This window comes from Natrix helvetica, assembly GCF_964273705.1.
Source record: "Natrix helvetica genome assembly, chromosome: 1".
Taxonomy (NCBI): Eukaryota; Metazoa; Chordata; class Lepidosauria; order Squamata; family Natricidae; genus Natrix; species Natrix helvetica.
The window spans coordinates 223,196,472-223,223,907 of NC_138548.1; the positions used below are offsets into that span (position 1 = coordinate 223,196,472).

General features: G+C 40.4%; 1 protein-coding gene across 3 annotated transcripts in view; it reads left to right on the forward strand.

The window, feature by feature from the left end:
- DIP2B (disco interacting protein 2 homolog B) overlaps positions 1–27,436 on the forward strand; it is a 195,804-nt gene that overhangs the window by 130,807 nt on the left and 37,561 nt on the right. For 2 of the 3 annotated variants that reach the window (XM_081934084.1, XM_081934085.1), the window contains exons 5-13: positions 7,991–8,203; positions 12,167–12,316; positions 19,454–19,573; positions 20,637–20,834; positions 22,283–22,374; positions 22,577–22,687; positions 23,464–23,587; positions 24,638–24,747; positions 26,304–26,406. In XM_081934084.1, coding sequence (XP_081790210.1) covers positions 7,991–8,203; positions 12,167–12,316; positions 19,454–19,573; positions 20,637–20,834; positions 22,283–22,374; positions 22,577–22,687; positions 23,464–23,587; positions 24,638–24,747; positions 26,304–26,406 — 1,221 coding nt within the window. The remainder of the gene's footprint in view (positions 1–7,990; positions 8,204–12,166; positions 12,317–19,453; positions 19,574–20,636; positions 20,835–22,282; positions 22,375–22,576; positions 22,688–23,463; positions 23,588–24,637; positions 24,748–26,303; positions 26,407–27,436) is intronic. The other variant, XM_081934086.1, reaches the window with a different exon arrangement.

Below are 27,436 nucleotides of genomic sequence, written 5' to 3' on the forward strand. Positions count from 1 at the left end.
CTACAATTCAATTTTAAGTATTTGGAGAAAGGCAAATGTGATAAATTCAACTGCAAGGTTGATTCACAATTTGCGAGACCTTCTTAGGTTTATTCCATCATGTTATTTTAGTATCTTTACAGGCAACAGCATTCTGTGAGATTTTCGTGCCACAAATTAGATTTATTTGTTGGAATAGGTAGTTTCTGATTTCTCTACTTTCAGGGTTATCATTGGGCACTTGGTCATCTGCTGAAATGAAGAACTTGAGAATTCAGCTCCTATTGAGAATTATTGTATATGCCATGCATTTGAAATCTATCAATAATATGGAGATCAATGATATGGATTTTTCAAATAGTAGGATAGAGTTTGACTCAAAGAATTCTAATAAAACTGAACAGATGTAGACGGTAATACAATGGATTGTTGAACAATTGTTTATCAGGAGTCTTTGATAAAAGGACAAATAATTTCAAGCACTATGATTACAGTTGGGGTGTGAGAAGATATCTGTTTATATCATAATTTTCCAGGATTTCTTTTTCCTCCATTTCCTTTTCATTACTATTATGATTATTAAATTTGTAGTTGGTGAGAGAAACTATAATTGACTTAAAATCAAAAACTTTTTTACCCAGGGACACCAAAGAGGAAGAAAGCAATATATAAGTTTAAAGTTGGCTGCTGGTCTTTTTTAATTTTTAAAATGATGCTTTTATTAGATTTAACAAACTTAAATTTATTAATTTAGCCTTGCCTACCGCAGCAAAAAAAAAAAAAAAAAAAGAGAGAGGAAAGGATAATTGTACTTTTATATTCAGCCATACATTGTCTTTGCCAGATCTAATTTTATTTCACATTGATTGTTTTAATGTTTAATTATTTATGTGGCCTCTTTTTTAATAGCTCAGTTATATAATCCTGCAAAATATGCATATGCAATTAACTTTGCAAAAATGTTTGCTAGTCATGACATTTAAAATGTAGTATTTTGTTTTGCTCTGCAACAATAACTATCATTTTCTTTAATGTCTAAATTCAAAATGTGTGGAATCTTCCATTTTGGGAAAAGAACATTCCTGAGAACTCTTCTAGAGACTTCTGTTGCTTCTCCAGATGACACTAATGTAGCTGTTCTTCAGGTGAAATCAATCCTACAAATGGACATGGGTTTCCATGTTATACATGTGGTCCAGCCCCTGTCAGGGTTCCAAATAGCATCCAAAAGTAAATCAGAGTCCAAGGCAAAGTATTGCTCAAATTTCCAATTTATTAAGAGAGCCATGTTGGCACATCTGGGAAAACGCGAATCTGAAAGCTTCCTGGTTTTCCCCACCTAATTGAAAGTTCAAGATCTTGCCCCCACACTCATAAGTCCATCACATGGTCCTATCTTCCACTGCCATGCTGGCAGTTCCACCCATCCAGTTCCGGTCAGGTGCAGAGGTGCAAAGACAAAGGATGGCCTTGGCTTTCTCAAAAGAATGTTGTTATGGCTACATCACATCTCACTCCTACAATCCCTCCTCCCATTTTCCCACAATAGAAAATGTATAGTAGAATAATAGAAAATGTGGCAGGCCAAAGATCCAAAAGAAAAGATGGCTGCAGGCCTGACAGCCCCATTTCTATACCATTCTCCAAAAATAAGAATCCACTTCTGGTGGTGAGGTTCAGTTCTAAAAAATTCCAGGCAATTTCCAGAATGGGATTGGCATGGGCTGGAAGAGGAATGGAATGTTTTTGTCACGATGTTAAAAAGTTTGCTAGGCATGAACTGACATTCAAGAGTTAAACTAAGAAAGAGTTATTGCGCAGGTCATAAAAGTTCTTATCTGAAAGTGATTTATTGCGCATGCGTTACACATTCCAAAATTCCTTTCTTCTTTGTTCGGCTGCCAACTTGGCAACCAGAGCTTTTATTATCAAAATGTAATCAATTAGTTATTTCTGTTTCATTTATTTTTTTATTTTTTTATTAAAGTTTGTTTATTAATTAGAATACTTCTTAAAGACTTTTATTTTTCTTAATATCTCAAAAGATATGCGGAAGGGAATCAGCCCGATCCATTGATCTCAGATCTCAGGCGTTTTTCCCCTGACAGTTTTGAACTTATTTGATACTTGGGCCTGTATTAATTTTAGATCCCACTGCTTATCAAATTGAGCCAGCTGCTCAATTTCCTATCCAGAGAATAGTTTTGAATGTATTAGGAAAAACAATGTATTCTTCAGGATCAGATTAAATCATTTTTCTTTCCAGCATGCTATTTTAAATTCTATTGATGGAGAAGAGAAATTCACTATTCTTCTTGCACTAATTAATCAGTTTCCATGCAATGTTGGCTTGGAATCTTGTTGCCACTCAGAAGAACCTTATATTGTTTGTTGATCAGATGCAGGTACTTGCTATAAATGGAGCTCATTTTTGCTTCTGGCCATAGTACAGGGCTCAAATTAGATTTTGCTTAGACTCATTCCCACTCAATCAGGTTTGAATGTATGTTGTTAATAGAAGCCAGGAGAATATATAGTTTAAAAAAAGTTATTTGATGTTCTATCCCTAAGACTTCATTGACATTCTTTGTCTTGGTTCTTCAGCATTTAATAGAGTATCGAAGCTGTAAGATTTGCTATTGGAACACTCCTAGAAGGAGCAATAAAGTTTTTTTTCCCTGTCTCTCAATCTTATTAATGAAAGTGAAAGAGGAAAATCAAGTGATGGGTTATGATCCCTATTGGTTTGAGAGGAAATCCAATAAGGATCTAGAATTGGGGTAGTTCTCTATGACTCCTTTGTCATGGTCAGATCATGTTCTGATAGTCATTAGATTCTCTGGTGCCATCCCTCACTGATAGAAGAATAATCTCCCAGTGGTCAGAGGTCATTGAAGGATGAACTCAACTGAACATAGGTGAAAGCTGCTATTAAGTCCTATCTTATGGTGGTAAAGGTGACGAAGTGACAATACTTATCTGGCCTTATTGTGTTCACAGATTGCCTCCCAATAGTCATGTTCTGGATGACCCAAGCCCTTCTAGTGTGGATCAGGAACCAGGCAATTCACTTATAAAAGTGTGCCAGGGAATTTTCAGAGCAAGTGTAAGACAAAAATCACTTGAATTTTCCCGTTAAATGCCAGCTTTAGTACAGGTCCCATGGAGGTGCTTGGAGGAAAGATCTTGCCCTGTTGTTATAAAGAATGGTTTGAATCTGTTGGGCCTGAGGAAATGGATAGGATCCTTATGACTATGAGCTCAGTCACTTGTTCATTAGACCAGTTCCCCTCCTCATTGTACAACGTTGACCAGAGAGTGACACGTATAGTAAGGTGGGTTCTAGCAGTGATTAATTCATCTTTGAGAGAAGGGGTTGTTCCTTTACCTTATAAGGAGGTTTTGATTTGTTCCCTCATCAAGGAGCCATGGATAGATCTCACTATACTGGGCAACATCTGTCCAGTGTCCAATCTACCTTTTTTAAAGGAAAGGTTGTGGAGAAGGTGATTGTGCAGGCTCTGAATGAAGCAGATTATCTGGGCCCCTTTCACCCCAGGTTTGAACATGGGATAGAAATAACATTGCTCATGCTTTTGGTTGATCTGCGTCAGAAGTGAGTTTGGGCTAATGCATCCATCCTGGCTTTTCTTGATTTCTTGGTGGCTTTCTACCATGGTATCCTTTTGGATTGGTGTCATGGGCTGGCACAGTATTGGGCTGGTTCTCTTTCTTCCTACAGGACTGATATCGGTTGATGTTGATTGGGAGTGAAAGATCATGCAAACAGTATGTGGGCTCCCTCAGAGATTGGTACTCTCTCCACTCCTATTTAGCATTTGCATGAAGCCCCTGGGTAAAATTGTTCTCCATTAAGGATGAGTGAGCAATACTGATAATACCTAATTATTTCATTTCTGCCCCTGGTGAACTGAGTGATGCTGTGGATGTCTTGTGCCAGTGCCTGAAAGCTGTAAGGTCTGAAGGGGGAACAACAGACTTCAACTGATTGTTGGCAAGATTGAGTTTGGGTCTTAAGGCCTTCCAAATCTGATATTTTGCTATCTTTAGTGCTAGATATGTCTCACCATCCCAAACATACCCAGTGCACAATCTTGCAAGTATGAAAGTCCAGGTCTCCGAAGTGGGGCGTGGGAGGAGTCACAGCTGGGTATTAACACGGCCCATTTGCCCGGAGACTAAGGTAAATCTTGAGGCCACACCTCTGCTCCTCCTCCTGACTCCCTCAGGTTAACCTCAGTCTTCGGCCCAGAAGGAGTACTTTCCTGACTCACCCTTCGATTCGAAGACTTCTTACCTTTCAGCTGTTTTTTTGACTTCTGACCACCTCTCCTCACTCGCGCCTCTCTAATTGCTAGCTTTGCTCAGGCGGTGCTTGCTGCAGTAGCAGAGAGCCTCTGAGCAGCTGGGCGGTCGCAGGGGGGGGCCCCTCCACTGCTTCCCCACCTGGGACCTCCCCACGGTGCTCCAGGGACTGCTGGAGGCGCCTTTCGAGCCCCTGAGGGAGGTAAGTCTACAGTTCCTGACCCTCAAGGTGGTCTTCCTGGTAGCGATCACCTCTGCTAGGAGGGTGTCCGAGCTTAACGCTCTCTTCAGCAGGGTGGATCTCTGTTCCTTCCACACCAACCGGGTCGTCCTCAGACTCGACCATGCCTTCATGTCCAAGATCAACTCTCCCTTCCATAGGGCTCAGGAGATAGTTCTCCCGGACTTCTGTCCAAACCCCTCCAGGGGAAGGGAAGAGTCCTGGCATCGCCTGGACGTAAGAAGGGCCCTGCGCATATATCTAAAATGCACGACGGCTTTCAGGCAGTTGGAGGCACTCTTCGTCTCCTTCCAACCTTCAACTCGAGAAGCTAAGGTCTCCCCGGCCACCATCAGCAGATGGATCGGACTGGCAATCTCCAAGGCCTATGAGGCGTGAGGGCTCCAGGTACCGGAGGGCATCACCGCACACTCCACCATGAGTGCAGCCACCTCCACAGCCTGGGCCACCCATCAAGGAGATCTGCAGAGCAGCTGCCTGGTCGTCGCCCTCGCCATTCATCAGACACTGCCGGCTGGATGCCTCCGCCTCCGTGGAGGCTGCCTTCGGGAAGAGGGTTCTGCAGGGAGTCCTGGACTCTCAGGGGACTCAGGCCCAATGAGCCCTCCCATGGACATCTAGCTTTGGTATGTCCCAGCTGTGACTCCTCCCACGCCCCACTTCGGATACTGTCAGTTGGTCTTACCTGAACTGCATGTCTCGAAGGTGGCGTGGGAGTAGTCACTTCCCACCTGTTAGGTGCGCTCTGCGCCTAGGGGCCTGAGTAGTTAGTTCTGGTCACGGTTAATCTGGGGGAGTCAGGAGGAGGAGTAGAGGTGTGGCCTCAAGATTTACCTCAGTCTCCGGGCAAACGGGCCGTGTTAATACCCAGCTGTGATTACTCCCATGCCACCTTCGAGACATGCAGTTCGGGTAAGACCAACTGACATTCCCCTTGCCTTGGTAGGTGATACCTTGGGTAGAAATTCTCCTGAGCTTCTTGCTCCACCCACTATGCAGCTGTGGATTATGCTTATCTGACCATTCCCTAGGCAGCACCTGTTCGCCTGGTCTCCCAAAGTCATTCCCTCATACCATTACATTATCTGAGAAATTAGTCTTATTTCTGATGCCAGTGCATGTGCCCAATGTCTTGACTTCCTGAAACCTTTATTATCTTAGTAGTAGTAATATCTTAATAGTGGTATCCTCTTTCTGGCATTTTTTTCTTTTTGTCAAATGAGATTTGTTCAGGTTGCTGGGCAAGAGCCATGGTGGCGAAATAGTTAGAATGCAGTACTACAAGCTACTTCTGCTGATTGTTGGCTGCCAGAAGTTTGGTTGTTCGATTCCCACTGGCTCAAGGTTAACTGATCCTTCCATCCTTCTGAGATCGGTAAAATGAGGACCCAGTTTGTTAGGAGCAATATGCTACTCCATAAACTGCTTAGAGAAGGCTGTAAAGCACTGTGAAGTGGTATATACGTCTAAGCGCTACTGCTGGCAATATTAATATTATATATTATTAATGTATATTAATATTATTGCATCAGATTCCTGTTAAGAGAGACTTTTTACTAATAGCTGGATTTTGTTGTTGAATTTTCTTTTTTTCTTTTTCATTCTTTTCCTTTTCTTTCATTTTTTTTTTGTTTGTTCAACAACTTGTTTCAGTTGCCACATGACACTTACAATATGTTGCTTGCCTTAATACTTTTCACGTACGATTTGATATATTCTTGGTCTGAGATTCAGCAATAACTTTACGTGGGTACTTTCTGGATTATTTTTATCAAAGAAATTTGCCTGAACTTAGCTGAATATGAAAATCCCAACAATTTCATACTGACAATTCAACATTTCTCATTTTTTTCTGAATGTGTTAGTATTTATACATAGGTTTATACTTTTAAAAAACCTACATATTTTCATTCAACTTTTTTTCAGTGGGGAAGAGCTGTAGTTTAGTAGCAGAACGCTTGGTTTTTCATGTGTAAAATTTGCTCTTTAGTCCCTGATGTTTAGGTTCAAGTACCTGAAAAACCTGAGTTTGTGCCATTCGGAAGAGATGTGTGGATAGATCAGTTGAGGTGCCTTATTACAAGGCAGTAGTCATACATTCCAGCTCTATAGAGCAGGCAGGATAGTCATCATTACCTCATCTCTGTTCTGGGTGAAGGTGATAGGAAGATTGTTTTAAATTTACATGTGCACAGATAATTACCTTCCTCTTTAGGCTCCTGATTACATTACTCTTGCTTCTCTAGTTTTTAAATGTTTATAATGATTGACAGAGGGAAAAAAAATATAGATCTGGAATAGGGAAAAGTAGCAAGTAAACAGATGAGAAAAATCACAAATCTTTTTTGCAATTGCTTTCAATATCATGGTGAGAGGGCTGAGATGAAAAAAGCTGAGGCTTCCCATCTTTGTCAAGAATGCATCAGGATCAAAATAATATTATCCATTGGGGGGGGGATGATTTTTTTATTCAACAGGGGACAGCAAAAAGATGTCTGGCTTTCTTTTCTTTGGCTCAAATGACTGCCACCTTCAAGTTCTGAGTTTGTATGTGACAATGAGATTATTGATGTATTGACGGGCCAGTTGTGACATATTTACATGCAGAAATTTATGCATACAGTAGAATCTCTGGTCATGAATGCTTCTGACCACGACCAAATCGGGTTTTGATCAAAAAATTCACAATTTTTTTCCGCAGCCAATTTCCCCTTCCACGCTAATGTTTTTTATCAGCGCCAAATTTCTAAAATTAGGTTCCAGTCATGACCAAATCGGGTTGTGACCAAAGTTATGGAACGAATTATGGTCATGACCAGAGATTCTACTATACTTTTGTGTGAAAGATTACACAGTTACATAGATTAACAGATTGAATATTCCTAAATATTAATCATACTGCATAGATAGTTGAATACTACAGTACTGATGTTGGTTTTTTGTATAAAAAAAATGGGATGGAAGGGAGGAATTCTTCACCATATACATCTTCAGTATGTAAAGGAAGTTTTACTTTTTCTGTGTTCATCTGCAAATCAATAATTATAGACCATACGAAATTTCCCAGAATGGGAATTGCCAAACAAATGTTCATATATGGGTTGATTCTGATGTTTTCCATTTCAGAATTGTTAATGGTTGGGGAAAACTGCGGCCAGGTTCCATAGCATGCAATTTGCAGGGTGATGACTGCAGGGCTATTTTACCTGGAGAGTTTGGTGTATGGATATTTTTCTGGTGGGGTTTCAACAATTTTACTTGCTTTTCCTTTGCGGGAAGGAACAAAGCTGGCCCAAGTTGGTGGGTTTGCTAATAGCTTCCTTCCATCTTGACCCATGCTTAGTGCGCTCTGCATTGGGTGGTACGGAGCCTTTGCCAGTATTTCCTCGGTTGCAAACAGAGCATGTTAAGTGCAGTGTGCTTCCCTTTTCTGATCCCACACAGACACATCTTCTGCCTCCGAGGATGAAGGTTCGCTCAGGCGCCAGGCTGCCCTATCTGCTGCATTGCATCAGAGCTTACAGAATGCTGAGTCATGGATCAACCGATCTATTCAGGGGTCATCCACATCTTCATCAGCATCTTCTACACTATCCCATGGAGAAGGCAAAGGGACCAGTGGGTCACTAGCTGATGTATTTGCCAATACTCGAATAGGTAGGAGCTGGGGGGTGGGGGTGGGAAATATTTATTTTTCTGTAAAGCTTTAGAAATCTCCCCAGTGTCAAAGCTCAAATTATTTTCAAACGTTTTCTAGAAGTCTGGCAAATTTAAGCATGATTTTGGAGAAAGGACTCCATTGGAAGAGAGAAAGGGAGAAGCCTTTTGTCATAATCACCATGAAACATTTGCACAGCAGCCTGCCTTTTTTTTTTAATGCCACTGATGTTTCTGATGCTTGGAGCTGCTCTTTATAGTCGGTCATTTCACTTCCAAGCCAGCAGAAGAGAGTATAATAATCCACATGTCCCCTTAATCAGTCAGAGCCACTGCCCTTTTTAAAAAATCTACCAGACAAATGCCACAATGAGATTTGCCTATGATGAGATCTTGGGGAGAAAAAAGTCAACTTTATCACTCTTTATCACCAGGAAGAAATTTTATACCTCTCTAGTGACTGAGTCCTAGTATACAAAACGGGGGGCTTTTGTGTTGTTGTTACTGATCTCAGCTCTTTCCAAGAAGGAAAGTAGGAAATGGCCCACCTGTCTTGAGTAAAGTTTTTTTATATTGCTTTTGGGAACCCTGAACCATAGACCCTGAGCTGCTTAGAATAGCCCCACGGTGAGATAGGCAGCTAATAAATTTAACAAACAAATACATTTCCCCCAGCTCAAGTAGTACATATTTGTTGAGGCACGTATAGATTTGGATACCCCAGGCTCAGTTTTTTGACGCTCTGAGGTGCTCCCTGCCGCTGGTGCTGCTGTGTGAAATTTTGTAGGGTCTGTTTGGCTCCATCATATGTGTTTCTGTATTAACATGCCCCAAACAATATTGTTGCATCTCAGGGGGTGCCTGTGTCTTTGTGTGCTGTCTGCTTTGGCTTAATTGATTTCAGACAAGCATTGTGTAAATACTTGGTGTCTCTTAATTGCTGCATTTTATTTCTTTCAACCTATATGTTGCTGCTGTCTTTCTTTTCTTTCTTTCTTTCTTTCTTTCTTTCTTTCTTTCTTTCTTTCTTTCTTTCTTTCTTTCTTTCTTTCTTTCTTTCTTTCTTTGTTAACTTTCTTACTTACTGGGATGTGACTCATTTTCTAAAATGGAAAACTTTTGCGGGGGGGTGGGGGTGTACCTATTTAAAAGTCCATCACCATAAATCACGCTTTCTTCAAATAAAGTGATTCTCATTAAAATGTTCCTTCAAATTGGAACTCATGGCTATTCAGTTGTTGAATAACTGGTGTCATATTGATGTTATAAAATGCACCTTTTTTCTTTTGTAAGAAACGTGTTAGGAATATTAAGAACAGCTAATGAAAAGCGAGGTTTCCAGTAATAACATTGCATTTCGATATTTAAAAAAATAGTAATATTTGTAGCTCAAGAGTTACACTGCTGAGTTCTGGGTATTCTCTGAACTTACCGGTTTGCTTGCAATCATTTCATTACCCAACCAGGTACTGTAACATTATATATGCTGCATATAAATGACAGAAAACCGCACACTCACTTGCACTGATGATGTTATCTAGTTGAATAATGAAATGTCTGCAAGAACTGCTCAATACAGAGACAGATACTAGTCATCAGCTATAAATGTAAGAACATTCTAAAATGTTAGGGCATTTTCACATTTATAAAAGACAGCCATAGTTAGCCTGAAAACAACAGAACTTAATTTGATTGATAAATACAACTCTCAGAGACCAGTGGTTAGAAGAACAGAAACTGATTGATCGTGCACTTGCTCACTATTTTGAAAACATTTCAAGTGGTAAAAATCCCATTTTGGTTTGATGTGTTTCTAGGTCTGAAGTATAATGTTATATATGTATAGATGCTTGTTCTTGGAAGTATCATGTTTCTAGATCTGAACTTCTGAAACCTTTCTGAAAGCTTGTTTTCATACTGTTTTGGTGGCCGTGTGCCTAATTCAGCACTGATTTGACCAAAACTGAATTCAGTGGGTGTTAGTAACAGCAGCAGCAAATATGAAGCTATTTCCCCACAGACTGACATTATCTGATTAAACACTGAGTTTCTTTCTTCTAACCATTGCACACAAGTGAGAACTGACTCTTGGGCAAAACTGAAGTAGAGGCTATTAGTGAACACTTTTGAAAGATGGGCTAAAAGGACTGGCATTAGTTAAATGAGTGCAACAGTGAAAATCTGACCCTGTTTGAAAGCAGGATGATGTTTCTATTTTATATTTATGTATTGGAGAGGAACTCTTTGCTGTTGTTCAATATCTAAATGAAAATATGCATCCACATTTAGAAGTCCAAAACAATTCAACATTAAAATGCAGAAAGCAATTCAATAAGGTACATATAATACACGTTCTGTCCATCTAGTTCAGGGGTGGGTTCCTGCCAGTTCTAACCTCTTCTATAGAAGAGGTTCCACAAATCTACAGTGCCTTTTAGAACCGGTTCCAGCTCCCTCACCCTGACCGTCCGCACATCATCAAGATGAAGAGCGAGAGGAGGAATTCTGGGAGTTGAAGTCCACAAGTCTTAAAGCTGTCAAGTTTGAACACCCCTGGGTTTTTTTTTTCCTAAAGAGTTAGGGGTGCAAGTTTCTTGTAATTTTACAGCTTTAAGACTTGCGTGCTTCAAATGCCAGAGTTTCTGAGCCAACATTTTGGTTGCTAAGCAAGAGCGTTGTTAAGTGAGTTTCACCACATTTTACAAGTTGGCCATGCCCACCCAGTCCATGGTCAGCAAGCCACTCCCATTCAGTCACATGGCTGGCAAGCCACTCCCACCCGGTCACACGGCTGGCAAGCCACTCCCACAAAGCAGGCCACACCTACAGAAGAGGTTCTAAAAATTTTTGAAACCCACCACTGATCTAGTTGTATACGTTTCGTGACTAATAACATTGGTGAGCATAACAATCATTAACAAAATGAATTGTGTACAAGCTTTTAATTTGTGTGGCTTATGATAAATGCATGGATATAAATGAACTTGTATTCTTTGTATATACCAGTGCTGTAATCAGAATATGCTTCCTACAGAAATTGAATATTTGGCTTCTAATACATATAATTTATTGTAATACTATATAGAGAAATGTGATCTGTATAAGTAATAGTAGTGTATATTTTTTTCTTGTGTTCAATCACTTCCATTTCTTAGAGATTGCCTGGAAAAGTCCCTGCAGTTTTCTTGTCAAGGTTTTTCAGAAGCCTTTTGCCATTGACTCCTTCCAAGGGCTGAGAGGAAGTGACTGGCTCTCAGCAGTGTAATAGAAACAATTATATTGCAATTCAGTAGAAAGCAAGAGAATGATATAAAAGTGTAGAGAGGCTTTGCAGTAACCCAGTATAGAATTAGTTTAGTCAGTAGTGTCAATATCATTGTTTCTGTTGCAATTTAGAAACTTAATGAAAATCTGTATGTTTGTAAAAGGATTCAGTTTTTCCTATTACATGCAGCTATCTAGATGAAGTGTAGAGGTTATATGACTTTTTCCCATCACACGTTTGCTGAGTTATATTCTAAACAATCTGAAAGAATCCTACAGTTCGTAATAGTAGTTACGTGGACAAAAATTCTACTCTTGCCCTTAGGTACAATTCTTACCTAGGCATACATTTGATATGATGGTGTAGTGTACTTTTTTCCTTGTTCTTGGACATTGCAGTGGACACCTTAAATCAAATCCAGATAGTCCCTTTAACCTTCGAAAAGAGACAATGCAATCTGTTGGTTACCAAAGCAGACATGTGAATTGGCATGTATAACCAAATGGAAAGTAAAAATGACACTTAGTATGCATCATGTTCTCTATCCTTTGTGGGTTTTTGTCAAGATAATTGAATAAAAAACATATGCCCTTGCATCAGAGAAGGGAAGAATTATGAAGGTAACCAGTTTCCTCTTGAGTCACCTTGTAACAAGAAGTAATCAGAATCTGACTTTTCTCCCTTGATCCTCTTTTCAGAGAATTTTTCAGTTCCCCCGGATGTTACTGCAACTACCTCCACACCCGCCTCTTCTGCACGCCCGTCTGCTATTGACCTTCCTCCATCGGGAATAGTGAAGGGCATGCACAAATCATCCAACCGGTCCAGCCTTATGGACACAGCTGATGGTACATCTGCAGAACCACAATGCTGTATTGTCCCCCCACAAATAAAATTTAAGCAGGAATCAGGCCATTTAATGTCACAGAATTCTGAAAGGATAACATATGGGAGTTTGCGACTCAAATGGGGTAGCTGGGAGCTCCTGGTAACATGGAATCCTTAGTTCTATCCTCTGTTGCTTCTATGCAAAAATAACTATGTGTATTTAAGAAAAAAACTTCTGTTATTTAGCTTAACTTTCCAAGCCTCCCAGACTTGACAGCCGCCATGGTCTATGAGTAGGTTAACTACCTGGAATAGCATCACAAGGATGGTTTAATATGTCTTACGATGGAAGATGCCATGTCTGCAAAGAAAAGGCTTGAGGTTTTCAAAATAGTCCCAACTAAACTCGTGAACAGAACAGTTAGCCCTGTATAACCACCAACATTTATGTTGCTAGGATAGGCAGAAAATGTTGAGATAATTCTCAATCAAATTTTCCTTGGTAAGGTGAACTGAAAAAAAAGTATGTAATTTTGTAAAAAAACAAAATTGGCTTGTCTAGATTCTTGAAGGGGGTGCAAAGATGACATCATTCAGATTTGAGCAGCAACAAAGAAAAAAAGAAAGATGGTTTTGGAATAGCCAAAATCAACCAAGCCGCAAATCTTATTTAAATTTCTGACACAGTAGGTAATATTCATTAGTAGTATTTTGCTTTCTATTCAGAATCCTATTAAATCCTCAGGTAGGAGGTACACTGAGAGGTTATATTTTGTAATCATTTCTGCAGACATAATACTTACATCTCTTATAGAATGAAAGATAATGATTCTTTTTACAGGCAAAACAAAATTCTTCGGATGAATATCAGGCAAATGCATTGGCAAAGACTTGAATTATGTTGGCACTTTACATTTTGTTTCATACTTCTTTGGTTATATGACAAGCTGAGATATCTATTTCTCCAGCCTTTTTTAGAAGAATAAGCTGCTGGAGCCTTTGTCAAATATTTCAGAGAGAGACACATGACCGCTGCTTATAATTAATAAGCCTAAGCAGGGGTGGGATTCAGCTGGTTTGGACTGGTTCAGGCGAACCGGTAGTTCCGTGGAGCAGTTGGCCCCGCCTACTCGCCCCTGCTCTATTCTGTCCTATATTTCCTTTGTTTGAAGCCCAGCTGATTGGCGCAGCAGAGCGGATTGCTGTGTCTCAACTGTTTTACTCACCGGGGCTGCGGAAAAAGATAAGAATTAGTGCTGATTTCAAATGCAATGTGTCTGCGCTTTGCGCTCGCAAAGCAAACTGGTTGTTACACCGGTTGAATCCCACCACTGACCCTAAGTCTAAATGAATGGAAATCCAGGCCTGACAGTTGGAACTCTAGAGAAGGATAGTTCCTCCTCCAGAGTCTTCACTCCTTAATAATCAAATAGCCATATGCACGCACACTCTGTAGTTTGGCACATGGGGAAAGGACCCTCCATCAGCTAGGTAAAAACATTAAAGCAACTCCACTTGCCAGTTTAGTACATCTATTAAAAATCTAACAGAGGAATCAGAAAAAAGAAAAGTTGCTATTTAAAATAAAACATAGAAAACTAAAACGATCAAGTGCAATTATTCCTTGAGGATATCACAGCAGGATCTGGCCCTGATCGTTCACCAGCTGCTTGAAGTAAACGCAAGTTCACCAACAGCAGGTTTTCCTTTGAGGTGGCAAAATAGATAGGTAGATATGAAATAACTTACACAGAGGAAATTTTACAGTGACAAATTTTCAGATATTTGATTCATCTAGATCCTGTGCAGCACTGAATTCTGTCACACTAGAATGTTTTTGTGCTTTTCAAAGAACTGGTGATCAGGTCCTTATGCAGTTTTTCAGTTTGTGATTTAGTAACCCAAATTTGGGACATTGCACTGCTCACTGCTTTCCCAGAAATTGCAAATATCTTCACTGCCGTAACGGGGGTCAGCCTTTCAGTTTATGTGTGAGCAGAATAAATTTGTTCTTTAAACTCCTCTCTGCTTACTCTAGACCCGGGATGGCGAACCTATGGCACACATGCCACAGGTGGCACATGGAGCCATTTGTCAAGGCATGCGAGGTGTTGTCCTGTCAGCTGGCCAGCGTGCAGCCTTTTTAAAAGACATTTTTTGCCCTCCCCAGGGTTCAGAGGCTTTATAGGAGCCTGGGGAGGGCGAAAAGAGCCCCCCCCAGGCCCTCCGGAGTGGAAAAAAACGGCCCTACGGGCAAACCGGAAGTTCGAGAATGGACTTCCAGTTTGCTCGTAGGGTCAGTTTAAGCCCCCTGGAGGCTTCAGGGACCTTCAGGAGGCTTCCCTGAAGCCTCCAGAGTACTAAAAACCACCCAACGAGTAAACCGGAAGTCACTGAAGGTCCCTGAAGTCTCCGGATGGCCTCTGAGGGGGTGGGGGGGGGCTGTTTTCACCCTCCCCAGGCTCCTATAAAGTCTCTGGAGCCTGGGGAGGGCGAAAAAGCATGGAAAAATGGGGGGGGAGCACCTCTCATGCGTGCATGCGCACTGGAGGGGTGTCACGCGTTGCATTATGGGTGTGGCATGCCCGTGCACGACCCCCCTGCGCTTCCCCCTTATGGCATGCAAGCCAAAAAAGGTTCGCAATCGCTGGCCTAGACAGTTCTTGCAATTGTCAAAAACATAATTTATGCCCAGAGATTTTCCTTTTCTATTCTTTCCTGTTACTCTATTGGTACTGCTTTGATTTTGTATTCCTTGGAAGAGCCAAAGCCTGATGTCTGATTGTCATGTTGTCCCACTGTGTGGAAATCCTGTTGCTCCTTATAACTCAATGTTTCTGGGAATTGGACAAAATACACTTCTTTGATAGGACTTAGAAATACAGGTGAAACTTGAAAAATTAGAATATCGTGCAAAAGTTCATTTATTTCAGTAATGCAACTTAAAATGCAACTTATTTATTTCAGTAATGCAACTTAAATTAGTTTCATTAATAATGAAACTAATATATGAGATAAGACTCATTACATGAAAAGCAAGATAGTTCAAGCCGTGATTTGTCATAATTGTGATGATTATGACATACAGCTCATAAAAATTCCAAATCTACCATCTCAGAAAATTAGAATATTACATGCAATCAATAAAACAAGGCATGTACATAGAACAATATCGGACCTCTGAAAAGTATAAGCATGCATATGTACTCAGTACTTGGTTTGGGCCCCTTTTGCAGCAATTACTGCCTCAATGCGGCGTGGCATGGAAGCTATCAACCTGTGGCACTGCTGAGGTGTTATGGAAGGCCAGGATGCTTCAATAGCGACCTTCAGCTCTTCTGCATTGTTCGATCTCATGTCTCTCATCTTTCTCTTGGCAGTGCCCCATAGATTCTCTATGGGGTTCAGGTCAGGCGAGTTTGCTGGCCAATCAAGCACAGTAATCCAACAGTCATTGAACCAGGTTTTGGTGCTTTTGGCAGTGTGGGCAGCTGGAAAATGAAGTCAGCATCTCCATAAAGCTCGTCTGCAGAAGGAAGCATGAAGTGCTCCAAAATCTCCTGGTAGACGGCTGCGTTGACCATGGACTTAATGAAGCACAGTGGTCCAAAGTCCTGTTGCTCCTTGGGCCAAAGTCCTCTTTTCTGATGAGAGCAACTTTTGCATCTCATTTGGAAACCAAGGACCCAGAGTATGGAGGAAGAATGGAGAGGCCAATCAAGCACAGTAATCCCACAGTCATTGAACCACGTTTTGGTGCTTTTGGCAGTGTGGTCAGCTGGAAAATGAAGTCAGCATCCCCATAAAGCTCGTCTGCGAAGGAAGCATGAAGTGCTCCAAAATCTCCTGGTAGATGGCTGCGTTGAACCTGGTCTTAATGAAGCACAGTGGTCCAAAGACCTCTTTTCTGATGAGAGCAACTTTTGCATCTCATTTGGAAACCAAGGACCCAGAGTATGGAGGAAGAATGGAGAGGCCAATCAAGCACAGTAATCCCACCATCATTGAACCCGTTTTTGGTGCTTTTGGCAAAACTTTGGCAAAAGTTGCATGCTTATACTTTTCAGAGGTCCAATATTGTTCTATGTACAATCCTTGTTTTATTGATTGCATGTAATCTTCTAATTTTCTGAGATGGTGGATTTGGGGTTTTCATGAGCTGTACGCCATAACCATCCCAATTATGACAAATCACGACTTGAACTATCTTGCTTTGCATGTAATGAGTCTTATCTCATATATTAGTTTCACCTTTTAAGTTGCATTACTGAAATAAATGAACTTTTGCACGATATTCTAATTTTTTGACTTTCACTGTATATGGTTGGAATAATCACAAGTTACTGTCACTTTTATTGTGTTTTCTGAAGAAGAAGAATAAAATGTGCTGTATTATGGATCTCTTTCCATTGTTCATTACCAAATAATGGCTATAGGAGTAAAAGATTAAGAAAGTAAACCTGGCATATAAGTAATGAAATTGTGTTTCTAAATAAAATTGGAAAAGTTTTGTTTTCTTTCCTTTAAAGAATTAGTCCTGTGTAGTAGAGTACAAATGTCAGCGATAAATTTGATTTGTTGAACAAATTCTTGGATGGATTCTGAACTTCAGAGCCTCTGCCTTTTTAATATTGGATAATCCCATATTGTGTTTTCTCTGCAGTCGCAGTTGTAGTTTGTATTAACATTTTTGTAAAACAAGTATGTTACTTGTGCAATATCAGCTGCTACCACTGAAACCAAAGGCGGATATTTTTTTTTTCAGTTCTTAACTCTGCACCTAAATTCCCACAGGATTTCTTGTTTTGTTTTGTGAGATCTCTGCTTCTCTCTTTTCGCCCTTGCTCTGTTTCTATTTTAAGAAACTAAATTTGCTTTAGAAACAAATTTTGCAGTCAAAAAAAGATTGCTGATTTCCCATGTGTTAATTAAACATATTTATTAGAAAATTTGGATTGCCCATTTTGAGGTCAAAAGTACAAAACTGCTTTATATGTTTTACTCCTAGAGCCATGTGTGGTGTTTAACAAAGGGTTTTTGATATTATTCATTTATTGAGCTAGTTCCATCTCTAGAGAAGTGAATTTGTCCTACTTTTCAGAGCAACTGCTTTCCATGTTTTAAAAAAATGTATAATTGTTAAGTGTCCTACTTTATATGTAAAACGCCTGTTCTGGTGGAGTTTGCCTATTTAAAGATTGGGGGGGGGGACCCTACATTATTGTAGCTGTAGGACTTTTGTTACAAGTAATCCTTGGTTAATAATGGTAATTGGGACCCAGAATTTCTGTCACTAAGCAGCGTGTTATGTGACTACATTGCTTAGAGATGGAAATCCTAGCAGTCCCTGTTGCATCATTAATCGAATCTCGCTGGTCATTAGGTAAAGATCCAACCTGATTCTAGCCATTCCTGGCTTGGTCCCCCCCAGCTCCAAGCCTCACTAAGGGTCTGCTTCCTCTTGAACTCCCCCTACCAGCTATATTTGCACGCCCCATCTTTGCCCTTTTGAATGCCCTGCACCGTGACGCTCCTCAGCGGAGATGGCAGTTTACACTGGGGCTGAAACAGAGAGGCCTATGGCTTTCAACAGCTGCCACCAGCCCTGGACCTCTACGTTAGAACCACCCATCATCACTACTGAGAAGTGCCACCTCAATCCTCCTGCTGCAGCTAGCTACCAAGGGGCTACAATGCAAAACCCCAGCTGCGCCACCAACCTGCACTCCACTGGGTTTTGCGCTCAGCTGACCTTTTTCATTGTCTTCCTCCCACCACTGACAGGCACGCCTGGCCTGGCCCTATGGAAAGCAGTTGCTGGCCGTGCCATGCTTTCTTCCTGATGCCATGTGGCATCACAATGCTTCGTAAAGATTGTGAAATGTCCCATTTATAAGATCTGACCGGTAGAGTGCTTAGATCTGGCCCGCGGGGCCACCCTGTAAATAGCAAAGGACCAGCCCGTGGTGTCACTGCCAGTGAAAACAGAGCTCAGGAGGGCTGTGTGCGGCCCTCCCGAGCTCCTTTTTCACTGGCAGAGGGATGCAGGAGGATGCCCCAACCCCGGCCAGGCCACCACAGGTGCCCCCAACACGAGTGATGTCGACCTGGCCACACCCCCTCCCCGGCGAGCCTTCCCCACGTCAAACACAACCCTGATGAAGCTGTCAATTAAATTGAGTTTGACACCCCTGGTTTATAACAACTTATAAAAATTGTATACATTTTGAGACCTGGGTGAACGTGCCAATTGTTCAGTACTGCTGTATCTTTGAACGGTTGCTGAACAAATGAGCATTAAGCAAGAATTGCCTGTATTTATGATAGGCTGTTCATGTTTTGGAAATGATTCAGAAGACGTGCTTCAGACCATGAGCACATCTGCCTACTATTCATTGAAGCAGGTTAATTTTTTCATGCCTTCCACTGAAACCTGAAAAAAAGATTCTGCTGCTTTAAGGAACCCACTACGGTGATTGTTAAAGCAGAGGCACTTTTTTTTGTCACATTCATGCAGAATCCTGGGAAAAAACTGAGGGTTCTTTAATGAATAGCAGAATTGTGCTGTGCAATGATTTTTGAAGTATGTAAAGCCTTTGAAGATAATTGTCTAGCTTTTAATAAGTCTCTAGTTGTCCTTGCACCCTCTGGTGGCCATGTCTTAAGGCATTATTAGCAAATTAGCCTTGAGTGCAGCTGTATCCTTTCAGCCAAACATTTCTGATCAGCTAGGAATTGAGGTCTGAAAAGTATTGATAAATGCCATGTTTTTTGCCCTAGCAAAAACAGAAGGTATCTTATGATAACATCCACCGTAAGACATAATAAACGTATATATCCTGTGTGATGCCAATATTAAGGGTAGATTTGGAAAGCAGAAAAATAAATCAAGTATTAGAGAAACATCTTCTGAAATATTCAGTTTACTCTACATTTGGGCTTCATCCCAAATCCCAATAGCTTTACATATCAGAAAGATTATGTAATCTCTCTAAAATTACAATTACCCATATTTTACAATGGCTCTCATTTGGTAACAACACTGGAGTTCTTTTGTCAAGTGGTCAGCCAGGTTTTTGTAGCCCAGATACTATAGGTCTACGTTTGCTCATATTTGATGTATTTCTGGTAAACTGAACTCATTTCCTATACTGTAGGTGTCCCTGTAAATAGCAGAGTCTCTACTAAAATCCAGCAGCTACTCAATACTCTGAAGCGACCTAAACGGCCACCTCTGAAGGAGTTCTTTGTGGATGATTTTGAAGAAATTGTGGAAGGTATATGGATTGGGCATCTTTCCATGGACTATATAGTGTGGCTGTTATCATATACCAGTGCATCTTAATCTCTTTTTTCTCACTTGTGCATGTTTACTTGAAATCTTAAAGTCCATTAATTAATTAAAAGTCTTTTTCTTGGCCATATGTTGAGAAAAATTTATGCGATAACCATCTCAGATCAACAGAAGACCCACTAAATGACATGGGGCACATGGAATACGAAGCTGTTGATTCCAATGCCAAGTTTATTTAAAAGGGTGTTTAGTAGAAGGTATGCCTTCATGGACAGATGTAATATTACCCTATAAAAATATTCATATAGAATAAATATTATTTGAAGGTCAAATTCCTTGATTTAAAATTACTTGATATGTTGGGGGTGGGGTGGGGTGTTTGGATTTTAATAAAACACATTTTGTCTCCTCTTGCTTTTTTATTAATATAGTTATTTCTTTGTTCCTTATTCCATCATCTACTCCCACTTCAGAATTTTCTGCCCTATTGCTCTATATAAGGAATAGTTTCTCTTTATTTCTAAAAATTACAATCTTCTTTGCTTCTCTAAAAGCCAGACAATTTGTCCCCATTTTTCTTGCCCTCTTCTATCTTTGGTGTATTTTTTTTTAACTCAAGTCCCATTTCTAATCTGTCATATTGAGAGTTAAAAATTTTCTGGTTATGAATTTAAACCTTGGTATTCTATATTGCGTTTAGTATGTGGTTCATGCTATACAATATAATTATACAGTAGCAGAAACAGTAATAGTAGGTTCCTACCAATTGCAGTTGGATTAACAATATGGTTTTCTAGGTTTGAAAGCACACGCATTTCCTATCTCCTATTGTGAGACGTTTTTCCTTAGCAACAAATATATTCAAATTGCTTTGACCTTTAGCAATAGTTTTGAAAACCTTAATTATTAGAACCATTGGAGGGGAAGAGTGGGGAATCCTTTGCATCACTAATACGGGGAGATGTAGAGTTTATTAGCATTTTTTAGAACATTGTTCTATTTTGTGAATGGTTTTAACATTTGATTGGATGATGTTTTCTTTGTAGTTCCACAGCCAGATCCTAATCAGCCCAGGCCTGAGGGGCGTCAGATGACACCTGTGAAGGGAGAACCCTTGGGTGTAGTTTGCAATTGGCCTCCTGCTTTAGAAGCAGCTCTGCAACGCTGGGGAACAACACAGGCCAAGTGCCCTTGTTTGACAGCCCTGGATGTCTCTGGAAAACCCGTCTACACATTGACGTATGGTGAGTTCCATTAGCTCGATGGTCTTCATGTTTTACCGTACATATCTCTATATTGAGCCAGGGTGGCACAGTGGTTAGAACGCAGTACTGCAGGCTACTTCTGCTGACTGCAATTTGGCAGTTCGAATCTCACCAGGTTCAAGGTTGACTCCACCTTCCATGCTTCCGAGGTCAGTAAAATGAGGACTCAGATTGTTGGGGGAAATATGCTGACTCTATAAACCGCTTAGAGAGGGCTTAAAGCACTGCGAAGCGGTATATAAGACTAAGTGCTATTGATATCTCTTTGAGTTTATCTGTTTGCTTGATGCATTAAGCAGTTAATTGATGAAGTAATGTTTTGCAATCTGCATTCATTCTGCCCTGCATGGACATTAGGTTTTTGTCTTAACGTATACAGCATATATCGATTATATATAGCTATAGTATATAGTTACATCTATGACACCATAGCACAAATTGTATATTAAGTTTCACCAAGTAGTCAGCAAATCAGTACAGATTGGATACATTAAAAGAAAAAAAAAACTGGTAATCCAAAGTAATGAGAACACTGTTACTATTCTGTTTTGTCAATTTAAATTGTGATAAGTTTAGATTTTATTTGGGGTATAGCAAAAACATGTATGTTTGTGTATCATTGGGTATAGAGCATCTCTATTGGCTAATTTCTGCTCCATAGCAAGTAAAGCGTCATTTAGGATGGTCAGCAGCTATTACTCTCTGGCTGGCATTACAGGGAAGAGCACAATGCTAAGGAAAGAAGCACCTTACATGTATTTGGTTGCTCAGAGTGACCATTGTGCAGGATATATTCTTGCCTCTCTTGGCTCTCAACCCCGATTTTATTCACAGGACAACTCAATTTATTTCATTAAGATTGTCATCTGAGGCACTTATCTTTTTGGGCCAAAGTGAATGGCAGTTAAGATCACTTAGCCTTTTCAGTGGTCTAAACCTGAACCATTCTGTGGGTGCTCCTTTTTATGGTGCTTAAGACATCATTTTTTTCTCGTGCATTTATAGCAATAGCACTTAGATTTATATACCGCTTCACAGTGCTTTACAGCCCTCTCTAAGCGGTTTACAGGGTCAGCTTGTTTTCCCCAACACTCTGGGTCTTCATTTTACTGACCTCGGAACGATGGAAGGCTGAGTCAACCTTGAGCGTGGTGAGATTTGATTTGCCAAACTGTTGACTGCCGGTGATCAGCAGAAGTAGCCTGCAGTACTGCACTTTCAACCACTGTGCCACTGTGGCTGTTTATCAGGATTTAGCTGCTGAATTTAAATTTTTGGGACCCTTTTCCCCTTCATACCGCAAACCGAGTCAGATACCAGGGTTGAAATATGAACGTACTTCTTTGATAAATAATAAATATTATGTATGTATATAATGCTGTTGCTAATGCCACAAATGTGTTGATTGCTTTTTCTCTTTATTCCAGGCAAGCTGTGGAGCAGAAGCCTTAAGTTGGCATATACGCTATTGAACAAGCTGGGCACCAAAAACGAACCTGTATTGAAACCTGGAGACAGGGTAAGATGCTTTACCTTCTAACTCGCACTTCTGATGATAAGCAAGAGTGATCAATCAGATGTACAGGCAGTTCTCACTTAACAGTCATCGGGAGTACAATTTTCATTGCTAAGTGAAGCAGTTGTACCTGTTAAAAGTAATGGTCAAAACACTAATGCTGTTTTCCCTTCTTTCTCTAACGAAGTATTTTTGTGAATCACAGGTAGCCCTTGTTTATCCCAATAATGACCCTGTCATGTTCATGGTTGCATTCTATGGCTGTTTGCTGGCTGAAGTCCTCCCAGTGCCGATAGAGGTGCCTCTAACCCGAAAGGTAATAGTGGTTGATCATAGAGGTATCATAAGCCATGAGTGCAAATAAGAAACAAACAAGTTGTTGCTCTTAGATGCACTTACATACTCAAGGTTTCCACCAGTTGCTCCTTTGCTAAGTTCCCAGGCTTGCAAAGAGATGTTCATTTCACAGCTATTATATAGACAAACTCACAAAACCATGGTATCTTTCTCTGTATGCTCATTATGCATGCTGATATAGTGTAAAATAGGAGAAGAATCTCAGAACTAGGCACTTTGCTAAAATAAAATAGCGGGGACACTGGTGTCTATTCATTATTCCATTGAGTTTTATAGTCTTCAGTTGCTGAAAAGCTCTGTTGTTATGTTTTAAATATTATTGTGCTTGTTTAAAAGTTTGACATTTTTACATGTTTCAATTTTAATAAAATTAAGATTGAACAGTGAAAAAAGTAGACTGTTCCATAGCTATGTTAATTGATATGCCAAAAGAACACATTTATTTAATTTGAACAATAATCTGAAAATCACCTTTAATTGAAACTTCTTTTCTTATTAAAGAGATTGCAATTCAGATTACAAGCTGTGTTTACTAAAGAGTCAGATTTTAGGCAATTTTATGCTTTTCGACAATTGATATTATTCTCAAACCACTGTCTGGATATGTGCATTTACTCTTGTCACAATGTTACTATCCATTTACTAATACTTTACTAAAATATAAGTTTTGTGTGGTTAAAAGTGGCACTGGTTACTAGTCTGCAAATCATAGTTGTTCCCTTTCTTTTTCTTCAGGATGCTGGTGGCCAGCAGATTGGCTTTCTACTGGGTAGCTGTGGCATTGCTTTGGCCCTCACCACTGAAGTTTGCCTGAAAGGACTCCCCAAAACACAAAATGGAGAAATTGTGCAATTCAAGGGTTTGTTAACTTTAAAATGTTTTTTTTAAAATATTTTTTTAAAGTAATGAAAATGGTTGCCTACATCTACTTCTCCACCAGTTGTAGAGTAGAGTAGAATAGAATAGAGTAGAATAGAATAGAATAGAAGAATAGAATAGAATAGAATAGAATAGAATAGAATGGAATAGAAGAATAGAATAGAATAGAGTAGAATAGAATAGAATAGAATAGAAGAATAGAATAGAATTCTTTCTTGGCCAAGCGTGATTGGACACACAAGGAATTTGTCTCTGGTGCATATTCTCTCAGTGTAGAATTAATAATGTAATTGACCTAAATATAGTTAATTGTAAGTGTACTTGGCATAAGCAGGTTATGAATTTTAACTATCACAAAAATATATAGCATCCGTCATTCCTCTAGTAGAGGAATCATTAGATTGTTAGGGTGCAAAAATTAGAATGATCTACTGTATATGCCTGCTGTTGAATCCACCAACCACAGTATCTTTCATCATGGAAATGAACTAGAAACACATTGTCTTGTTGTTTTGTCGCTTTGGACACAGAATAGTGAAGCTCTAAATAGCTTACACATTGAGTATCACTTCATGCTATGAAAATAATATGGTCTGCTTATTTTTTTCTCAGTTTCACATATTTGTAAACAGCTGGTGCACAGCAACTTCATCCGATACAATTAATGGAAAAATAGCCACACACACACAAAAAAAAGATTTTCATTAGTACAATTATTTCTGTGCAAAGAGAGTTTCTGAGAAATCTGCCGGTCTTCTGAGACAGCCCTAATTTCATCATTCCTTTTGTGGTTCACAGTAATCTGTACTCTGTCTATGTATTGTATACATAGTACTCTGTCTATGTGTGTATCATTATCGCCTGTTTTCTTTTAAATGAACTTTTCCTGAGGATTAGACATTGAGAAAATGGGGGAACTGAATTTGTGGTAGCAAGCTGCTTCTGAATGAGCCAAATCCCCATGATTTGCACTGTAAGTGCAACCCTAACAACTTGTGGCCTAAAGTTTGAGTTTCTTTTTTGGTTCTAGGCTGGCCAAGGCTCAAGTGGGTGGTTACAGATTCCAAGTACCTCTCCAAAACACCAAAGGATTGGCAGCCCAACATTTCAAATGCAGGGACTGAACCAGCTTATATTGAGGTAAGGTAAAGGTTCCCCTTGCACATATGTGCTAGTCGTTCCCGACTCTAGGGGGCACTACTCATCTCCATTTCAAAGCTGAAGAGCCAGCATCCGAAGACGTCTCTATGGTCCTGTGGCTGGCATGACTAAATGCACAGAACGCTATTATCTTCCCACCAAAGGTGGTCCCTATTTTTTTACATGCATTTTTACATATATTGTGGTATATAGGTGCAAATGGGATTTGACAAAATAAAATATGTTACAACTGTTAATACCTTTAGGTCAGCGATGGCGAACCTTTTTTGGCTCGCGTGCCATAAGTGGGGGGAGTGCAGGGGGGTCATGTGTGGGCGTGCCACACCCATAGTGCAATGTGCGACCCCCAGTGCGCATGCGCGCACTACAGGCCAACCCCCCATTTTTACATGCTTTTTTCGCCCTCCCCAGGCTCCAGAGGCTTTATAGGAGCCTGGGGAGGGCGAAAACAGCCTCCCCCGCCCCCCCGGACACCCTCCGGAGGCGTCAGGGAAGCCTCCGGACAGTCCCTGAAGCCTTCGGAACGCTTAAAACGACCCTCCGAGCAAACCGGAAGTGACTTCCGGTTTGCTCAGAGGGTCATTTTGAGCGCTCCAAAGGCTTCAAGGACCATCCAGAGGCTTCCCTGATGCCTCTGGGGGGGGCGGGGGAGGCTCTTTTCGCCCTCCCCAGGCTCCTATAAAGCCTCTGGAGCCTGGGGAGGGTGAAAAATGGCTTTTAAAAAGGGTGAACTCAGCTGGCCAGCACGCGCATGCGCACCTGCCGGCTAACAGGGCAGCACCTCACATGCCCTGACAAATGGCTCCGTGTGCCACCTGTGGCATGCGTTCCATAGGTTCGCCATCACTCCTTTAGGTCATTGCAAATATTTTATGCACCAGGCATGTCCTCTTTTTCTTGAAAATGTATGCTTTAAGATTAGTTTAGATTTTGTTCACAATCTCAGTCCATGTCTCATAGGGAAGTAACAAACGTGACACAAACATTTAAGTAGTGAAAACACACTTCATCTGGAACAAGGAGGCAGAATTATTGAACACCTCCTCAGTATTTAGCATGTTTAAAATCAAGGATTGCTTGCATACCATTCCAGTATAGCAGCATTTTGGTGTGCCTTATCTGATTTGGGTTTTATGGAGAATGTATCATTTGCTGAACTAGGAGCTAACTTTACAGTGGAAGTAAACATTCTACACTTACAGCAGATTCCGTCTGCCTATTATTATTATTTTTTAATCCGGTAGATCTTTTTGTGTGTGTTAAGAATTGCAGAAACCTACGTCACGAATTTCCCACATTTATTTAGAATGAAGATGATGTAAGGGAAGAAAATCCAGGCTTACATTTTTTTGCATTGTGATCAACACTTGAGTGCTTTTGTAGGTGGACTCCACTACACAAACACACAAGCATGGTCATGAAAGGAGAGAAAGACCAAATGACTGCATCTTTATGAATCATGATGTAAATATAGCTGTAGTGATTCCTGATAGAGGAAGTTTAATTGACGATGTTAATATTCTTTTTTTTCCCAGTATAAGACCAGCAAGGAGGGGAGCGTGATGGGTGTAACTGTGTCCCGAATTGCCCTCTTGTCTCATTGTCAAGCTCTGTCTCAGGCATGCAACTACTCGGAAGGTGAGTCCTATGATACCTTCTCATACTACATATGAGGCTAAATAATTTCCCTTACTAGACAAAAACAAATGGGGGGTTGGGGAGGTGGCATATAAAATGAATGGATAAATTTTCAATATAGATTTAGATATATAGATATATGTAACATCAGCATAGATCTTTTCTGCGTAATCGGATATCGGTATAAATTATTCTGGGAAACAGTTTGGAGCTGATAGTAATAGCTACTTTTATTTTGATAGATAAGGATATTTTCTTCTCTCTAGACATATTACTTTCCTGCCTCTTTCATTTCATGCTTGCTGAATTTAAAAAGAACCATATTGAAGTGCCATCACTGCAAAACTCAAAGAAATTAAAATAAAATTTATGTATAAATGAAATACTGCTTTAACCTTTTTTGGTTGGGGTGCCAGAGATGTTTATTGCTATTGCCAATGCAGGGCAATATGTGAATTTTTCCCTTTCTTCCATACCCCCCATAATCACTCAATAATGAGATGGGCAGCATATAAATCAATCAAACAAACAAACGAAGAAATAAATATCTGCCAGATGAATATATACAAGCTTTCCTGGTTCCTGATTGTCATTTTCACTGTGGATTTTATTTTTTATGTATCCTGCCTTTATTATTTCTATAAATAACTGAAACCAGCAAACCTATCCAAAACACCCTCCTCCTCTTCTTTTCCCCACAACAACCCTGTGAGCTGAGTTGAGCTAAGAGAGGGAGAGAGACTGGCCCAAAGTCACCCAACTGGCTTTCATGGCTAAGGTGGGACTAGAACTCACGATCTTCCATTTTCTAACCTGATGGCTAGGCCAGTGATGGCGAACCTTTTCAGCACCGAGTGCCGAAAAGGTCGCGTGGAAATGATGCATGCACTCAACGCACACTCGTCGGGGCCGCGCTCAGGAAAAGCCGAACTTCTGGTTTCTGGCATGCATGCGCACCCAACAATCAGCTGGCCGGTGCGCATGTGCACACTGGTTTTTGGCACTGCCACACACGCGAAGGACAACTAAT